Source organism: Erigeron canadensis, chromosome 3 (genome assembly GCF_010389155.1).
Source record: "Erigeron canadensis isolate Cc75 chromosome 3, C_canadensis_v1, whole genome shotgun sequence".
Lineage (NCBI taxonomy): Eukaryota > Viridiplantae > Streptophyta > Magnoliopsida > Asterales > Asteraceae > Erigeron > Erigeron canadensis.
Window position 1 is genome coordinate 19,524,657 of NC_057763.1, and position 19,394 is coordinate 19,544,050.

The window sequence follows — 19,394 nt, forward strand, 5'->3', positions numbered from 1 at the left end:
GGATCTTAAATCCTCGATAAGTAGTGCTATCATTGGTTTCAACGACAATGATAACTTGAACAAATGTTAAGCCTTTTCCATGGTAAAAACGGAACATCAACTCCAAGTGGCGGAAAAGTCTTACAAGGATCCTACCATGCATCTTACGAACCTGAGATACATGCTAAAATGGGTCAACAATAATGTTGGTGAATTCATAGGTGTAAGTAAATAAACTTTGCATTAAACCACAAGATTTAGGTGTGACCATTGCTAACCCGCAATGTCGTGTAGCCATTGTTCAAAAATAAACAATGCTATGAAACATAATGTATATATTGTACTAAACTCATGAATTGAAACTCGACGGTATATGTAACATTTTGCCTCGGGAAGTATTTGATCCATAATACTTGGGAATCCAAATATGAATGCATTCGTTTGACCATCACCGGTCAAGTTGGTGCGACCAACCCGAATGAGGGTGTCAACCCAAATAGTACTATTCATCATATCACGTTTAAGTCCATAACTAACAATTCATGATGGGAGGACTTTAATGGGATCAAGCAACTTAGACAATCACCATATACATAGTTTTGGCACTTGTGTTCCACATGTAACAACCCTCAATTTCCAACTACGACAATTTACTTAGATTTATCTAGGTATCTATCCCTAGAGGTTTATTAAGAGAATTGACCTTCTAGACAATTGAGGCATAGTGATGATTGCCTTCTAGTTTAATGGAATGCTTAAAAATAGCTAGTCATATTAGAAATGCCTTACAAACTCTAATTGAATAATCAAAGCCAATCTCAAAGAAACGATAATCTTGAATTAATGCGTGCACTATCTATCAAGCAAGAATTCAAGTATCCCAATTAATCCAACAACCCAAATAATAATAATCAGCATTTGGAGTTTATAATAATATGACATATGTAATGATATACACATATAATACAACAAATATTAATAAAAGACGTATATATGCATGGTTATATAAATGAGTTCATAAAAAAATTAAATATTTAAAACACACCACATGCATACATATCAACTAGCCAATAGGGTTATGATTAGTTTATTACATTCTACACTTTTAAAACATGTATACCCACTTATTCTTACACTCTTAAACATATATACATACAATTACCTATTTGTATGTCTCAATACTAGTTAGGGAACTAACCCAACACCACACCACATGAGTTAACCAACCCAAGACTTCCCAACACCCCTCCTAACCAATAACCTCACCCCACACCCTCTATTTGCTTCCCTAGCCACGTTTTTTAGGGCTCAAGACCTGCTCATTCTTTCATTTTTACACTCAACCAAAACACACACACTCACCAAAACACTCTCTTCTTTTCTTGTTCATGACAGAATTTCAGGGCAAAACTCAACCCCTAAATCACGAATTTAATCATCAAACTATCATAATAACACAATAATCTTGTATGGAGATCAATCTATAATGATTTGGGAGCATAGGAGAGCTGGGAATAGCCCTTGGACAGCCTTCAATCTAACCGATTTTCATCATCTAAGGTAGTTTTCTCAAAACTGATTTCAATACTCTTTTATCTAGTTGTTTTTCAATGATCAACTTATGGATCTAAGCTTTATTATCTTCAAACATGCGTTTTGAATATAAACTTTCCATTTCAAATCAAGAAATCAAAAGATCTTTACATGCATGTTATTTTAGGATGACCAAGAGATGTTTTTGCAAGAATCAAGTTAATCAATTATGTTTTGTGTGTGTTCAATTTTTAAATGATGATGGATGATTGTGAATCTGTTTTTAATCAGTAGTTATTGTGTTAAGAAATACAAAAATGGGTATTAATCTTGTGAGTGGTGTTATCGAGTGTAAAATAACCAAACAAGATCATTGGTGGGTTGTCTAAAGCAAAACAAAGCTGACAGGATCTATAACAGAACTTGGGACGGGTAAACCAAGCATTTGGGGACCGATTCATGGAAAGTGTCCAAAATAAAAGTTGTAGATATATGAGTCTAGTTTCTCCACCAATTCGAATCAAGTAAAAAGGATGAACAGAACTCGAGATATGAATCTTTTAGTACACAATGGTCGAGCTGAGTTTTCAACAAAAAGGCTTAATTTCACAAACTATGAAATCATCCTTTGAATCCAATAACTTTGTACAAAATACTAGTTATGAAATTTGTAGAAACACTATTAACATGGTAGGATATTGTTCAAGTTAAAATAAATACATTGAAAATGTCAAAGTGGGTATTGGGTGAAGCCATAAAGTAAAGACATGCATTTGGGTTACCGAGGAGAAACTGGTCAGGAACATGTATCAACTTTGAAAGGGTATATCTCGGGCTTGGAAACTTATTTTTGAACGATTTTTGAGTCAAAAATTATGTTCAAAGAGTTGTCTTTTAAATGGGACTGGTCTCAGGTCATATTTCAAGCTAAAAGTCAGTGAAACGTATTTTTGAAGTTAAGGTCGCAAAACTTGGATTTTGGTCTGGAAATCAGTAGATTTTGACGTTTTAAAATACTAAGCTTCAAAAGCTCAAACTTGGTGAAAAGTTATTTTTGTGGGTTCTTAACTTAAAATAAAATTTGAGGATTTTTCTGAGGTTTTCATCATGAGGAACTTTTATAAAACATATTGGGTCGTGCAGAAGTTACTATTCTGACCAGTTTTGGTTTGGTAATTTTTAGAGGTAGTAAACAATATCTAAAAATTTAGTAAAAATTCACAAAAATACTAGCTACATATAAGTCTCTGTATAAAAATAATAACAGTCCAAATAATTCGTCTTGACCACAAAATAGTAGCCAACATTTCATAAAAATAAAGTATAAAACAGAAAATTTGGAAGTAATCTTAAAAAAAGGTATAATGGGCTATGTAATGAACTAAGAACCATAATGGGCTAACCCGGCCCAAGTAACCAACCTATAAAACCATAAATCAGTAGGCCCACCTGGCCCAACAACCAATATAACCCATCAAACATATAACCCAAATAAGGTTAAGCTCAACAACAAACTTAAGCCCAAAACACTTGGAAGCCCATGACTTGTAAGCCCAACGATTGTGGCCCATAACAATTAAGTGATCTTCTAAGGCCCGAGTAAATCGTAATATTATCATGAAGTATGGAGAAAGTATAATTAGGTAATGTGAAACAAAAATTAAGTGGATAAACGGAAACAACTAAGTTAATTATAATATAAATTGATACCTTGAAAGGTAATTTAAACTAAAGTCGGTTACACATCAAATGATAAATAGGGATAATATAACTTAATATTAGCATATGATAACCTAAGATGCCAAACGAAACCACAAATGAAGCCAAGTTACCGAAATTCTAACTTATAACTACGTATATAATGAAAGTAACCTTTACACCATCAATCTCTACAACCAAAATGATGCGAATATTAGCAATACACTTGGATTCCAAAATCGATAACAAGATGATGAAAATGGCATTTCTAAGTGATAGTTTAAAATAGGAACTTACGTATATTAGTCCTATCATACGGATAGTCTTGGCTTGAAATATGATGGAGGAACATAATGGATATATGGTCAAGGAAGCTATAGATGGGAAGTATCCATTTTGGATAAATAAGTATAATATGCGGCATATCAATATGAGTCATAGCCCCCTTTTAAACTATTTTATGTGTTTAACTATCGGGGTGAAAAACATGATATATAAATGAAATTGCTTTTATATACATATATATATAACGATTTTCGATAATATGATTATGAAATGAAATTGTTTCGTATGTTCAGTGTGATAAATGTTTTATAATGAGCTTGAGTTCTGTCAACCCGTTTTCTTTCGGTACACTACTATTTACTCCGAAAGTGGAGGCCTGTAGTTAGAGAGTTGCGCAACTAGGTTTCGTCCACCCACCCATAAGTGTAACGGTGGAAGGTTGGTTGCCTTTGTGACGACCTTCACTTCCAGTCCGACCATAGTGGTGCTCTAGCTACCTTAAATTTAAATGGTCGTCTCCATGGCACGACCCTATTATTATTAATACGGCACTTGATTGACAGCTTGTGCTATGAAATGAATTATATATATATTGCTGGACTTGATAAAATGGTAGTAGTAGTGGCTCAAGCATTAATTCATCAAAGTTTACTTGAATTATGCCCTTGTGGCTAAATGAAATTGATATTATTATGTTGAATATTATGAATTGAACATACGGTTTGGGTATTGGACCTTATACGGAATCTTGAAAGTTGTTGAATTTGGTGATAATGGAATATTGATAACCGAATGATTTTGGGTATGATATACGATAAATCGATTGATATATTTTCTCTCATAATGATTTTGATAAATGAGAACTTATAAGTTATCATGGATTCTTTCAAGTCTTGAAATAACATTATAGTGTTTGGAAAGCTTGATGGTTTATTATGAGAATTTTGTCAGTCTTATGGTTTGGGAATTTCAAAATGTAACGATAATATACTTCCTAAGTGTTAAAATGGGCATGTACCAAGATTTATATATATAAAAAAAACCTATGTACTCACCAACTACGTTTTCGTAGTTGTCACTTTTTCTTCATGCTTTTTAGGATATAAGCTTAAGCATTGAGGATTTATATGCTTCATGATTATTTGCATTGCACCTTGGAGTCAAAGATCAAACCTTGTGATGGGTAATGGAATCCGCCTTGATCATTGTAGTTTACTATTTCATGTGCTTGTTATTTGTTTCGTGGACTTAATATCCAAGTATGGTGGACGCATTTGTACTTGGAAATTGGTTCACATGGTTGTACATATGTAAATTATTTTTATCAAATAAAGCTATGATGAATGTTATTTATAATCCTTTCTTTTGAATACTCAACTTTCTGTATATCTCATTGTTCCGTCTTAGTTGGGGTGTTACACCACATGTAAAACATAGAGCATGCATCTCACCCAAAATAGTAAGAAAATGGGCTATGAACTCACCATAGTTTTCGAGTAGCAACAATTAGCAAGTAGAGGATGTGCTTGATTGTGTTAACCTATAGAAATAAAATATAGACTTGCCGTAAAAAAAATCTATACTATTATGTTCCTAAGGAATTTCCCTCATTCTTCCAAATAAAAATATTGAATAACATTTTATTAAAAATGTTCTCTTATGTGATAATCGTTAGGGTTGTTGACGTGCTAATCGGAGTTGGTCTTTCCATGAGTTTATATATATTAATATATATAATATCAATATAATATAATAGTAATAATAGTAATAGGGATATTATGACTATTCTCCCACACAACCTATACACGAGAAGTGGCAAAGAAGTATGGTTGCGTGTTGAAATAAATCATAACATGGCATTCACGATCATTCTCCCTCACAACCTATACGAGTGCACCGCTTTCCATAATAGGAGGTGGGCAATGGTCAATTAAGTATGGTTGCGAGTTGGAATAACCACGAATTATAAATATAAATATAATCATATAGGTCATGAGAGCACCCGAAGCGTGCTAAGTTACCGCACACTTTGCACCGATATCCAAGATTGGAGGTGGGCATGGTGGGTCGAGTTATATTAATAGATATAATATATATATATATATGTATATAAATATATATTATATATCTATTAATATATATAGGTATTACATGGGCAACACCTTCATTGGTATATATGTATATAAATATATATATCTATTATATATATATATACATAGGTATTACATGGGCATTTAACTAGCACGTTTCCCAAACTTCACTAACATTGATTTTCACAACAATGATTATACTTAAAGCATGCTTGCATGTTTCTAATAAAAAGATTAATCATTATGCATGTAGGGATTTATGTCATAAAAGTATTATTTGGAAGAGGAAACATTCACCTAGGAAATATACAAGTATTAAATGTAACACGATCATTAACTAAACTAAATACTTAATTGCATTAACTTGATATTAAATTTGTTGATTTCCATAAAAACAATTATATTTTCAAAAATATTGTGTGCATGTATGCCGGCCGTCCCTTGGAATGCATTTGAAAAGCTTAGAAGTTCAAAAGACATATTTTTGGTTTCGGTTTATTCTTGCCCGAAGTTTATGGCTAAAAAGAAAACGGTTTTTGATTTTTAGACAGCCTAAGTCTCGACATTTCAGATCCAAAAATAGTGACAAAACCATGGTGGTGCATGGTGGTAACCAGAAGTGGCGAAAGGTGGTGGTTTGTGGTGGTTTCGACCCGAAACCGAAACCGAAAGACACCGAAGCTTAGCATGGTCGAATTTTAACATTACAGACGACTTTAGGACAGACAAACCACCTGTTTATTAGGCTAGAATAGATCTGAACAGTGGTTGATGGTGGCTGCTCGCGGTGGGTGATGGCTGCGAGAAAGCAAGACAGATGAGAAAAACGTTTTTAGGGTTTGAGATACCATAACTAAGCATGGGCATCCATGTAACGACCTGTTATGAAGTCCAGACGTTCCTCCTCCCTTCTGGGTCGTCATGGAGTGGTGGTGGTGCGGTGGGGCTCGGCTGCGATGGGAAGGAACAGAAGAAGAAAAAGAAAATATTAGGGTTTTTAAAGCAAAACGAAAATGGGTTTTGTTTCAGGGGATCCTTACTCGAGTTCCTTACCTTCCTGGACGAGAATGGAGTTGAATAGTGATGTCTGGACGTCGGAGAAGCAGCAGCGGCGGAGCAGCAACAGGAGCAGCGAAGCAGTGATGGTGATGGAGATTTTGGTGTTTAGGGTTGAAGAAAAACCCTAGGGGTGACTGGGAGTGATGGTCGGATCTCTTTTCTGGCAAGAACGAGATGGCAGGCGGCGGTGGGAGAGCCGGAGTGTGGTGGCCGGCGGTTGGAGTGAAGAGGGAGGGGGAGATGAATAGTTGTTGGGTCTTTTTGTATGTTGGTGAAGTATAAGTCACGTGTGTGTGTATGTATCTGCTAAAAGTTTATTCTTTGTTTGTTAGTAGCATTATATAGGCAAATACTACAAGGGTTCTTGGGCTTAGTTCATGGTTTGTGGGCTTGGACTTCAAATTCCAAAAATTTACATGGGTTAAGGGATAAATGGGCTTATTTGACTAGCTATTTCATTTAGCCCTTTAATGATTTTATCTAGTTAGTCCATGTAGTTATATAAATACCTTATATATTATTTTGTATAAATATTTAGTTAGGAAACTAAAAATAATGCATCATCTTTTTATACATCATGTTTTTATAAATTGTGTCAATATTATCATTGCATAAATGCGTTCTTTAATCATTTTGTAAATATATAACGACATATATTTTGTAAATATATTTCACATGGCACTTCTACTAATGAAAAGGGATCTTAACTAGATACATATTGTCACATAAAAATCATATATCACAAATATGCATATCATGGAGGTCTTACTTGACCGGTTCATCAATCCGATTAATGTGTGCCAACATCGTTATTTCCTAACGACGTTAAATCATGTTGACACATAGGAATTTAAATATCACATATTTAAATTTAACTTTCTATAAATAACACGTAAATAGTAAACTTTCTAAGTTTAGCTAACCTCAAATTTGGCGGTTGTCATATTCTCCCTATGTTAGTGGAAGCTTCGTCCCGAAACTTAAGGTATTATGCGGGATTTTGGACATTACGGAATAAATGGGGGTATTTTCGTCTCATTTGCTCTTCACGTTCCCACGAGAACTCGGGTCCTCGTCTTGAGTTCCAACGAACCTTAACGATAGGGATGCGACTTTGTTTTAATTGTTTAACTTCGCGGTCCATGATTTCAACGGGTTCTTCTACAAAGTGCATGTGGTCATCTAATTGAATCTCTTCAAGTGGGATGATTTGCGTTTCATCCGATAAACACTTCTTCAAGTTTGAGACATGAAAGACGTTGTGTACTCTACTCAACTCTTGAGGTAGTTCAAGTCGGTATGCGACGGGACCTATCCTTTCTATGATCTTGAAAGGTCCAGTGTACCTCGGGTTCAACTTTCCTCGTCTTCCGAAACGGATGGTTCCTTTCCAAGGAGAGACTTTCAACATGACTCTATCTCCTACTTGGAATTCCAACGGCTTCCGCCTAACGTCGGCGTAGCTCTTTTGACGGTCACGTGCGGCTTTCATTCGATTTTGGATTTGAAAAATTTTTCTTGGTGGTTTCATGAAGGATTTCCGGACCCGTGATTTGACTATCACCAACTTTGATCCAACAAACGGGTGACCGACACTTTCTCCCATAAAGTGCCTCGAATGGTGCGGCTTGAATACTAGTGTGATAGCTATTGTTGTATGAAAACTCACACAAGGGTAAGTGACGCTCCCAATCACTCCCAAAGTCTATCACACACGCACGTAACATATCTTCTAGCGTTTGTATGGTTCTCTCGCTTTGACCATCGGTTTGCGGGTGGTATGCGGTGCTCATGTCAATTCTAGTACCCAAGGCTTTTTGGAATGATCTCCAAAATCTAGAGGTAAAACGAGCATCTCGATCACATATGATCGAAATAGGCACACCATGACGTGATAAAACTTCCTTCAGATGAATTCTTGCTAATTTATCCATCCCAAACGTTTCCTTAATGGGTAAGAAAAGAGCGGATTTTGTGAGGCGATCCACAATCACCCAAATGGTGTCACAATCACTCACGGATCTAGGCAACTTGGTAATGAAGTCCATGGATATTTCTTCCCATTTCCATTGGGGCATCCTTGGTTGTTGAAGCAAGCCAGATGGTTTTTGGTATTCAATCTTAACCTTTGCACATGTCAAACATCGACCAACATAGGTGGCTATGTCGGCCTTCATCTTAGGCCACCAATACATCTCCTTGAGTCCATGATACATCTTATCGACACCGGGATGTATGGAGTACCTAGACTTATGTGCTTCGTCCATGATTAATTCTCTTAGGTTCCTGATATGTCCATTTATATGTATATTCCCATATCGTTTCTAAGTCGTTTTAAGCTTAATTATGTGCAAATTACATGTATATTCGATGCTTTGATGGTATTGTTAGTGGTTCCAGGCTTAGAACAGGTGAAATGGTTAGAAACAGCTTTCGGATGACTAGAAGATACATTAGGATGGTTCATGGACGCGTACGAGTGAAGATGGAATGAAAACTATAAGTTTTGGCTGAAAACAGAGCAGGTGCGTCGCACCTGGAAGGTTGGTGCGGAGCATTTTTTCTTCTCAGAAAGTTGGAAGATGTGAGAAAGCAGGGAGGTGCGGCGCACCAACCCTGTGGTGCGTTGCATATCGGGCAGAAGAATTTTTGGAAACAAGGTCAGGTGCGCCGCACCTGATGCTTGGTGCGTCGCACCTGATGCTTGGTGCGTCGCACCTGTAGGTCGGTTTGTGAAGACTTTTTGTAAACTCTATAAATACAAGACCAAAACCCTCCCATTCGATATACAATCACCTCCAGTCGATTTTAGGGTTCTTTGGGGCAATATTCAGCAGCTTTTTCGTCCATTAAGGTCTAGGGGTTGTTCGTGAGCTTCAAGGCATTCGGTTATCGATTTTCTTAGCTTCTACTTGTTTTCTACACATTGGTACAATATGTTCTCTTATACTTTTACTCTTTGTGCTATGTTTATGATTATGAGTAGTTAAATAACTTCATCATCCACTGTGATGAAGTGACACATTGAATAATGGTTGCATAATCTTTTGAATTCAAGTTGATTGTTAAACGTTTTGTCGTAATCTTAATGTTTTGAGTTCTTATGCTCTTATCTACTATTTTGTTAATAATGTATGAATGATTTAGAGGTATCTAGGTGTAACACCCGTCATTTAAAAATCTGGATTTCAAAAAACTTTGCCAAACGGCGTTTGAAAAGTAGCGGAAAAGGATCACTTTAAAACTGCCTCATCCGTAACCGGATGGTACCTTTATAAAATGGTGTTACTAACGTGCATCATCAAAACAATATAAATGAAATCCAAGTTATGGCACCAACATAAATGCCATCATTATTACATGTTCATAAATCATAAATGAAAGTAGCCAAAACGTAAGGCCAAGGGAAGTCTAAGCATTCAACAATCTATGCTAGTCTTCTTTATTATTTCTACCCATCTCACCGAGCTAATCCTTTCATAGCTCAAGCTTGCTTATCCTGAAGGCACAACATTTTCAAAGAACAAGTGTTAGCTAATAAATTAGCTAAGTAAGATAACATAATTTGAAAACATTTGCCGATTCATAATATATTAACAAAACATGTCATAAATGTTAATATCACATACATATCACATCACAAGATAAACATAACACAATAGGATCATCATATTCCTAATGTGCCTAGCATTTCTTTCTTATCTTTCTTTCTTTACTTTGTTTCTTTGCCTAGACGTAGGCTAAGTGACTTACGCCACTTACATAGGGATGTGGGGTTTGTGTGCAGGTGGTCGTAGACCATACATGGAGTCCTCACACCCGACATGATGGGTAAACCTTTCGGTGGTCCATCGGCGTCGTTAAGGAATTGACAAAGTCATTTCCAACTGAATAAACCGTTTATGCCTTTGTGCAATGGTGGTTAGTTACTCCACTCGGAATACTCAAACGTAACTATGCCACGGTAGGTATCATGATTCCCAAACCACGTGACCACGTACGCCCTAGCTCCGAGGAACTAGCACGGGTTAAGCTTAACACAACATCTTGAATATGCTCGAGACTTCTTAATTATATTAGATTAGGCTACACTTTCACCTAAACTAATCACATACATCATCTTTTACTTTAGGGCCCTTATTCGTGCACGTGTCATGGCAATCCTATTTATATGTCTAGTGACTAGGTGTTCAAGCCATGCAAACATTCATAAAAACATTTCATCATTTCATTTCACATGCATAACATGATACATTTAAATCATTCATATCTTACCATACATCATCAATGGTAATCATCCCATATCCCATAAAGCCTCCCATATAATCCCATAATCATAGTATGCAATTATATTCATTTGGGGGTTTTAACTTATAAAAACTATATTTTGTTGTACCTTCAGGTGACGAAAAATGTTATCTTACCTCAATAAGAATGCAATAACAAAGTGTCACACCAATTAAGACTCAACAGTGAATGCTCAAACTTTCAGAACCTACGATGTACAAAAGAGTCCAAGTAATTGCTAATTTACTCACTATCATTGTCTTTTAATGAGGACTAAACATCATGCTTTTATTAGTAAATACGTCTAATTTAAGGTGTTAAATATTCAATAACTTTTAGTTCAATAATGACAATTTCAATTTCGAACCACAAGATTCGAAAATGACAATTTCAATCTTGAACCATAAAGATCAAAAGTTACAATTTCAATCTCACAAGATTCAAAACACAATTTCAATCTTGCAAGGACCAAATATGTCAATTCGGTACTGCACGGATTAAAACTGTCAATTTCAAAACTGTAGGGATCAAAACTGTCACTTTTTAAACTATACGGATACAAATCGTCACTTTCAAAACTACAGGGATCAAAACTTTCATTTTCAAAACTACAGGGACCGTTTATGTCAAATCAGAAACTTTAGGGGCCAAAACTGTCACTTTCTGAAACTACAGGGACTGAAACTGATAAGTCTGAAACTGCAGGGACTAAACTGCAAATTCAGTTCATGACGACGTCAGCATGACATCATCATCATGACGTCACTGTGATGTCAGCGGATGGGACATGGCAGGTTGATCGGGAAAAAAAAACAATCCGTCGCTAAATTTTGTTTTCGTCGCTAAGATCCGTCGCTACATAATACATAAACTTTAAAACGCGATTGCGACTTCGTTACTTAACCGTTTAAGACAAATCTTTTTGCGAAATTCATGCTTTTCAGTAACGAATCCAGTTCCAGAAGAAAATCCTATTTTAAAAAGGTTTCCTTTTCGGGTTTTATTAAAACTATTCGGAAACCATATACGTATAAACTTCAAATCACAATTGCCGCTTCATTACTCAACAGATTTAGATGATTCTTTTTGCAAAACTCATCATTTTCAGAAAATAAGATATTACAGAAAACAAATATCATTTAAATCGCTTTTATCACTGGATCTCACGAAAAAAGGTATTAAAAAGTTACAAATCGTATTGAAATCCATATGTATGAATCAAGATCATCCCAAACTATTTTACAAAACTAAAAGATATTAAAAATGAACCATATTACAGTAATGATCTTGGCTTGTATGTCCGTCATCATTGAGATCCCAAAATATACCCGAAAACGTTAATTTTCGGTATGAAAATCTCTAGACACTAGCAAAGATCGACTCAATACATTTAAGTGATCATAATAGATCATAAAACACTTACTCAAAGGCCTGGAAAGTTTCAGCCACAATAGGTTGAAAAAGAAATAGAAGAGTGTGTGTGTTTTTTTTAGAATGAAGTTACAAAAGGTGTATATGAGTTAATGATGAGATATAAGGGAAATAACTAAGGCTTTTGAAACCCTAATGTACCAGATTTTATCATTAAATTTCGTGCATAAGGATTGGGCCTAGCTTAAGTCCATTCTATCAAGTCTAAAAAGTCATTTTAAGCTTAAAAACTAAGGCCCGAAGCTAATACGTACACCAACGGATGACTAATTAACGTCTTAAGCACATAATGTGAACCGACACACCATTTTAGCATCACATAACTCAATTATATATCCACATATAAGGAACCTTAATTATCAATTTAACAACTAATTAATCACCTAGCAATTAAAGAGACTAACGTCGTCAAAGATCACTAACGGTCAAACGATAAGTTGCCGATTGACTAACGATAAAGTCAAGGTCAAAGATCGAAAAGTTTAGGATGTTACACTAGGTTTAGGAGTACATTATTCTAGTCGATTTGGTACAATTGATAGGTGTTAACTTGTGGTAACAAGATAATAAACGACAATAGATAATACAAATCGATAGACAAGATTTGGTAAAATCGACAGGGAAGGTGGTAACCGGAACTTAGGGGTCGAAAGATTGGTTAATGGGTCGGATAGGGTAATAAGCTAGGTGCGCAACTAGTGAGTTCTTTGTTCTACCTTGTTATAAAATCGACAAGTTAAATTGGTTTTAATATAGATGCAACCTAAATAATGTATGTCATGGAGTCGAAGTGGATGATCTTTTAATTCTATTTGATATACGACAATTCTCTTTTCGATAAATTCTTTGGAATTTCTAACTCTTTCAATCAACTAACGTTTTAATATAAAAACCAAGATGACGTGGTGTCTTTAAAAAAACCAAACTCTTTTTAACTACTTAAAACTCGCTAGCTCTTTGTAGTCTCCGTGGAACGAACCTTTACTTACTTTAATCTATATTACATACGGACGGGTCCACTGCCCGATTGTGTATGGTATTCGATTCGGAGTATTTTTAAGGATTTTAATTTAATTAGATTTTCACACATCAGTTCCCACGGTTGGGTACCCAAATCCGGTTGGCAAAGTAACGAGTTCCATCGGGTCTTGTTTCGAATTGTTCTTCCATCCCTCTCAAGGCTTCATTCTTGAGATTTTCTTCTTCTAATGCTTCAAGTTGTGCAATTCGAATATGAGGGTTAAGATTGGTTTGAATAGTCATACCCAATGCTCGAACGCGAAGCGGCTTCACTCGTTCTTTGCGACTTAAGGTGTCGGCGACAACATTTGCCTTGTCGGGGTGGTACTTAATCTCACAATCCTAGTCTCTAAGTAACTCTACCCATCGTTGTTGTCTCATATTTAAGTCCTTTTGGTTAAAAATATGTTGAAGGCTTTTATGGTCGGTGAATATGGTACACTTCGTGCCGTAAAGATAGTGCCTCCAAATCGTAAGAGCGAAAACTACCGCTCCTAACTCCAAGTCGTGGGTAGTGTAGTTTTTCTCATGTATCTTGAGTTGACGTGAAGCATAAGATATCACCTTGTCCTTTTGCATGAGAACGCAACCCAACCCTTGATGGGAAACGTCAAAAAATACTACAAAATTTTCGGTTCTTTCGGGTAAAGCTAGAATTGGCGCACTACAAAGCTTCTCTTTTAGTAGTTGAAATGCCTTTTCTTGCTTGTCTTCCCAAGCAAACTTCTTCTCTTTTTGTGTCAAGGCGGTCAAAGGTTTGGTTATTTTAGAGAAGTTCTCGATGAATCTTCTATAATAGCTGGCAAGACCTAAAAATTGACGGACTTCTGTTGGGGTTCTCGGTGCCTCCTAACTCTTGATGGCCTCGATCTTTGCGGGGTCTACGTGTATCCCTTGACTATCAATCATGTGGCCTAAGAATTGTACCGTTCGAATCCAAAATTCACGTTTTGAAAACTTGGCATACAATTCTTCCTTCTTCAGTAGCTCTAAAATCATTCTTAAATGACCTTTATTCTCTTCCTTGGTTTTCGAATAGATTAGTATGTCATCAATAAAGACAATCACAAACTTATCTAAATACGGCTTGCACACGCGGTTCATGAGGTCCATGCAAATGGCGGGTGCATTCGTCAAACCAAATGGCATAACTTGAAAGTCGTAGTGACCGTAACGAGTTCGAAATGCTGTCTTCGGGATATCTTCTTCTCTTACCCTCAATTGGTGGTATCTGGATCTAAGATCGATTTTTGAGTAGTAACTCGATCCTTGTATTTGATCAAACAAGTCGTCGATCCTAGGTAGCGGATATCGGTTCTTGATAGTAAGCTTGTTCAACTAACGATAATCTATACACATCCGAAAAGATCCGTCCTTTTTCTTGACAAAAAGAACCGGAGCTCCCCATGGCGAAGAACTTGGTCGGATGAATCCTTTATCTAAGAGTTCTTGCAATTGAGTCGAGAGCTCTTTCATTTGGGATGGAGCTAAACGGTATGGGGCACGTGCCACTGGAGTGGCACCGGGCACTAAGTCTACTTGAAATTCCACTTGACGAATCGGAGGAAGTCTGGGTAAGTCCTCGGGAAATACTTCGGGAAATTCTCGTGCAATGGGCACATCTTCAAGTCGTTTCTCTTTGGGTTCCTTCGTCGTCACATGAGCTAATATCGCATCATACCCCTTTCGTAGGTACTTTTGAGTCTTCATGCACGAAATGAGATTAATTCCTACACCACACCTTTCTCCTTGAATGATCAAAACGTCTCCTCCCTCTAACGGAATACGAACAACCTTTTCATGACATACAATCTCGGCCTTATGCTTGGACAACCAATCCATGCCGATGATGATGTCAAAGCTTCCAATTTCGACGGGAATTAGATCTATGTGAAAGAGTTTGTCGGCTAAGGTCAAAGTACACTCACGTATTATGCTATCGGCTTTGAATTCTTTCCCGTTAGCGAGCTCTATAGAATAGGCATCGTCTAACGGCGCGGGGGACGTAGATAATAATTGAATAATTCTATTTGATATAAAGCTTAAATCGGCACCGCTATCAAATAAAACGAAATCTAGTAGGTTTTCAAGGAAAAACATACCCGTCACAATGTTCGGGTCTTGGCGAGCTTCTCCCGCTTGAATGACAAAGGCTCTTCCACGGGCTTGATGGTTGTTGTTGTTGTTTTGGTTCCTAAGTCTTGGGCAATCCCTCTTCATGTGCCCCTCATTTCCACATTCATAACACCCCTTTTGCACCACATTGTTGTTATTCACCACCAGATTTGGAGCCCTACAATTTTGAATCGTGTGACCAGTCCTCTTGCACCGTCCACAAGGTGGCATACAAGGTCCGCGATGATGAGAGCGACACTTGTTACAGTATGGGCTAGCTCCATTGTATCCTTTCTTGGCAGTTGGTGCCACGGTATAAGCCTTCACCGCTTCGGCCCTCTTCGGTGGTTGTTGGGCTTGATTTCTGGACGACCCTTCGTCCCACTTTCTCTTATGGTCAAAAGCGCTAGGAAGGGCAATCCTATCTTCCCTTTCACCTTGCCTCTTCATCTGATCGGCCAAACTATGCGTCATCTCAACGGCACTCTTGATGTCGGTGGGCTTGGAAGAGGTTACCATGGTTGGATAAACTAGAGCCAACTCATGGAACCCTGTTGTATATGCCGATACGTCCAAGCCTTTGGTCGTCAAATTCCAAAACTCGGCTTCCAGTTTTTGGATCTCAATCCTTGGGCAATACTTTGCCCGCATCTTCTCTTTGAGTTCCTCCCAAGTAAGTGCGTACGCTGCATCGACTCCAACAGTGTGGGCATGCAAATTCCACCAAGATAAAGCTCCACCCTGGAGGGTGCACGTCGCGTACTTCACCTTACACTCATCTGGACATTCGCTAATGCGGAAGACTGATTCAATCTTTTCACACCCTCGGAGCAATCCAATGGTTCCTGCGGTACCCTCAAAGTTTAGCGGTTTGCACAAGGTAAAGTCCCTATAGGTGCAACCCTTTAGAACATTAGCTTGTCCTCCACCATTGCCACTTCCTTCGGCTTCTCCGGTATTCCGGTTGGCCTCATAAGTAGCTATGGCGGCCGCAACTCGTTGTGCTACGAGTCTCTCAATTTGCGCCGAACTCAACGTTTGTGCCTTAGTTGTTTTCTTTGGTGCCATATCTCTAAAAGGTAAACAAAGAATCATAAGTTTTCCTCCATTAACTTATGAGTAACTATCAACATTTAGACACGTCATAATGCATAACACTAAATCATCAATCATGCAAACACATCATCCTCATAACACTACCATGCCATAAGTATACTAAAATGCCAACATAATCATAAGCAAAATTATTGTAACTAAAAGAAACATAAAAATTTAGATAAAGTAATAGATCATTGCTTCAACAATAAAGACAACCATGCGAGATATGACATTCGCAAAATCCATAAGTTCATCAAAATTCAGAGTTTCCGCGCACATCCCGCCCTCAATAGGAACAATAAAAATGTACTGATAACCTCTAGCTAGATCCGCTCGGGGGTGGCATAGTAAGAGAAGCAGCAATGGTTTGAAGTGCCTCCTCGATCCTCTAGATCCGTACCTCCTGCATCGTAAGTCTACCCTCTATGCTCTGAAAATGAGTCTCTAAGTCTTCAACTCTTATACGTGTAATAGAGCTCTCATCCCGCACTCCTAGCGTCAGCTCAGCAATGCCCCACAGTCCCAATCCAAGTCCCACAACATGATGCTCCATCTCATCCACACGATCATGAGCAAAATAGGTTTGGGTCGTGGTCTCGGTCAGCTCCATGCCCATAACAGAGACGTGGCTGTGAAGATCCACCACAGAGGATGGAATAGGGCGAATGGGTCCCTCAAGTGCCCGTAGGCGAGACTCGGCATGGAAAAGTCGCGCCATAAGGGTGGAAACAGTGAGGTGGATGGGCTCTCCGGTATATGCGGAGACGATATCCGGCCCGGAGTAAGCATGAACGCGGTCATTACCAACAATACCCTCATCCTCTCTCCATCGGGATAGGACACTGGGCACCGAGTGATAGATCAGCTCAGTGCGGCGACATTGAGCCGGTGGCTCAACCATGGAGGGTAGACCATCCCAGAAGCACGAGGCTCACTAGGGAACCCCGGGCCTCGGGACGTGCCCTCGCCAGCATAAAACTGATAGTAGGGAGCATGTGGTGGTAGGTTAAAATGTGGGAGAGGAATGTTTGATGTGGCGTAAACAACGGTGGATGTGCCGATCGGGTGAGCTATAGGCTCGGGAATAGTAAAACCGGTGGGCTCGGCCAAAGTAAAAGTGGGCATGACAGTCGAAGAAACTGGGGGATCACCGAATGGAGGTGAAGCTGGTCCAAAGAGAGGTGACAAAGGAGTACCGACCGCCTCAGAATCAATAGTCGGCTCAGACTCGACGGGCTGATCGAGCGGGGACATAGGGGACGGGGCTGTCTGCTGAACGACAATGTCTTCATCATGATCGGACGTGAGGTCAATGACTGGTTGCGACATTTTCCCTAATGGAAAAGAAGCAAGGAAAACATAGGCAATATATGTAAGTATTAATCCACTAAAACTTAACATGAGACTAATAGGGGAGCATTCTTAGGCATAGGGAGCATGTATATGTAAAATAAGAAATTTAAAATTTCTCCATTCTAGCAATGTAAGTATAAGCATGCAATTTACATGTAGTCAAGTAATTTATGTAAATTTTCTAAGGCATGTGTGTGCATAGTATGTGTGATTTCTATTGGTAGTTATAGTCTAGGTTCACTAATTGCAGCCTAGTTCACTATAAACTTGGCTCTGATACCATTCTATCACACCCCATAATAATGCGGAAGGTTACGAGGTGCAACATTTACGAAATCACAACACAAGGCATAATGAACGACTTTAAAGGAGTCGTTTTTGAAAACATTTCATTAAAATACTTCATTGTCTTGGAACATAGGAAAACATATTCAAATTTAAAAGACATTACAATAATTTAAAGAGTATTTTTAGGGATCTTAAATCCTCGATAAGTAGTGCTATCATTGGTTTCAACGACAATGATAACTTGAACAAATGTAAAGCCTTTTCCATGGTAAAAACGGAACATCAACTCCAAGTGGCGGAAAAGTCTTACAAGGATCCTACCATGCATCTTACGAACCTGAGATACATGCTAAAATGGGTCAACAATAATGTTGGTGAATTCATAGGTGTAAGTAAATAAACTTTGCATTAAACCACAAGATTTAGGAGTGGCAAAGAAGTATGGTTGCGTGTTGAAATAAATCATAACATGGCATTCACGATCATTCTCCCTCACAACCTATACGAGTGCACCGCTTTCCATAATAGGAGGTGGGCAATGGTCAATTAAGTATGGTTGCGAGTTGGAATAACCATGAATTATAGATATAAATATAATCATATAGGTCATGAGAGCACCCGAAGCGTGCTAAGTTAACGCAAACTTTGCACCGATATCCAAGATTGGAGGTGGGCATGATGGGTCAATATATAGATAATTATATATTAATATACGTCATGAGAGCACCCGAAGCGTGCTAAGTCACCGCACACTTTGCACCGACATCCTAAATAGGTGTTGGGCATGGTGGGTCGAGTTATATTAATAGATATAATATATATATATATATATATAGGGGGAAAGGAATATGAGGCTGTTAGGCACCTAAGTTGGGTGAAAAATGCCTCACATACCTTTTTTTAAATCATAAAAATCATGGGGGCGAAGCATTTATTCAAAATATTAAAATATTGGTATGTGAGGGGTTTTTCACCAAAGTTGGGTGCATAACAGCCCCATACTCACTTTTCTCATATATATATGTATATAAATATATATTATATATCTATTAATATACATAGGTATTACATGGGAAACACCTTCATTGGTATATATGTATATAAATATATATATATCTATTATATATATATACACACATAGGTATTACATGGGCATTT

General features: G+C 37.7%; 1 protein-coding gene across 1 annotated transcript; it reads right to left on the bottom strand.

The window, feature by feature from the left end:
- Nucleotides 1–14,720: 14,720 nt before the first annotated feature.
- Nucleotides 14,721–16,565, bottom strand: LOC122591635. The gene has a single exon (XM_043763893.1). It carries the CDS (start codon nucleotides 16,563–16,565, stop codon nucleotides 14,721–14,723), a length of 1,845 nt encoding a protein of 614 aa, XP_043619828.1.
- Nucleotides 16,566–19,394: the final 2,829 nt, after the last annotated feature.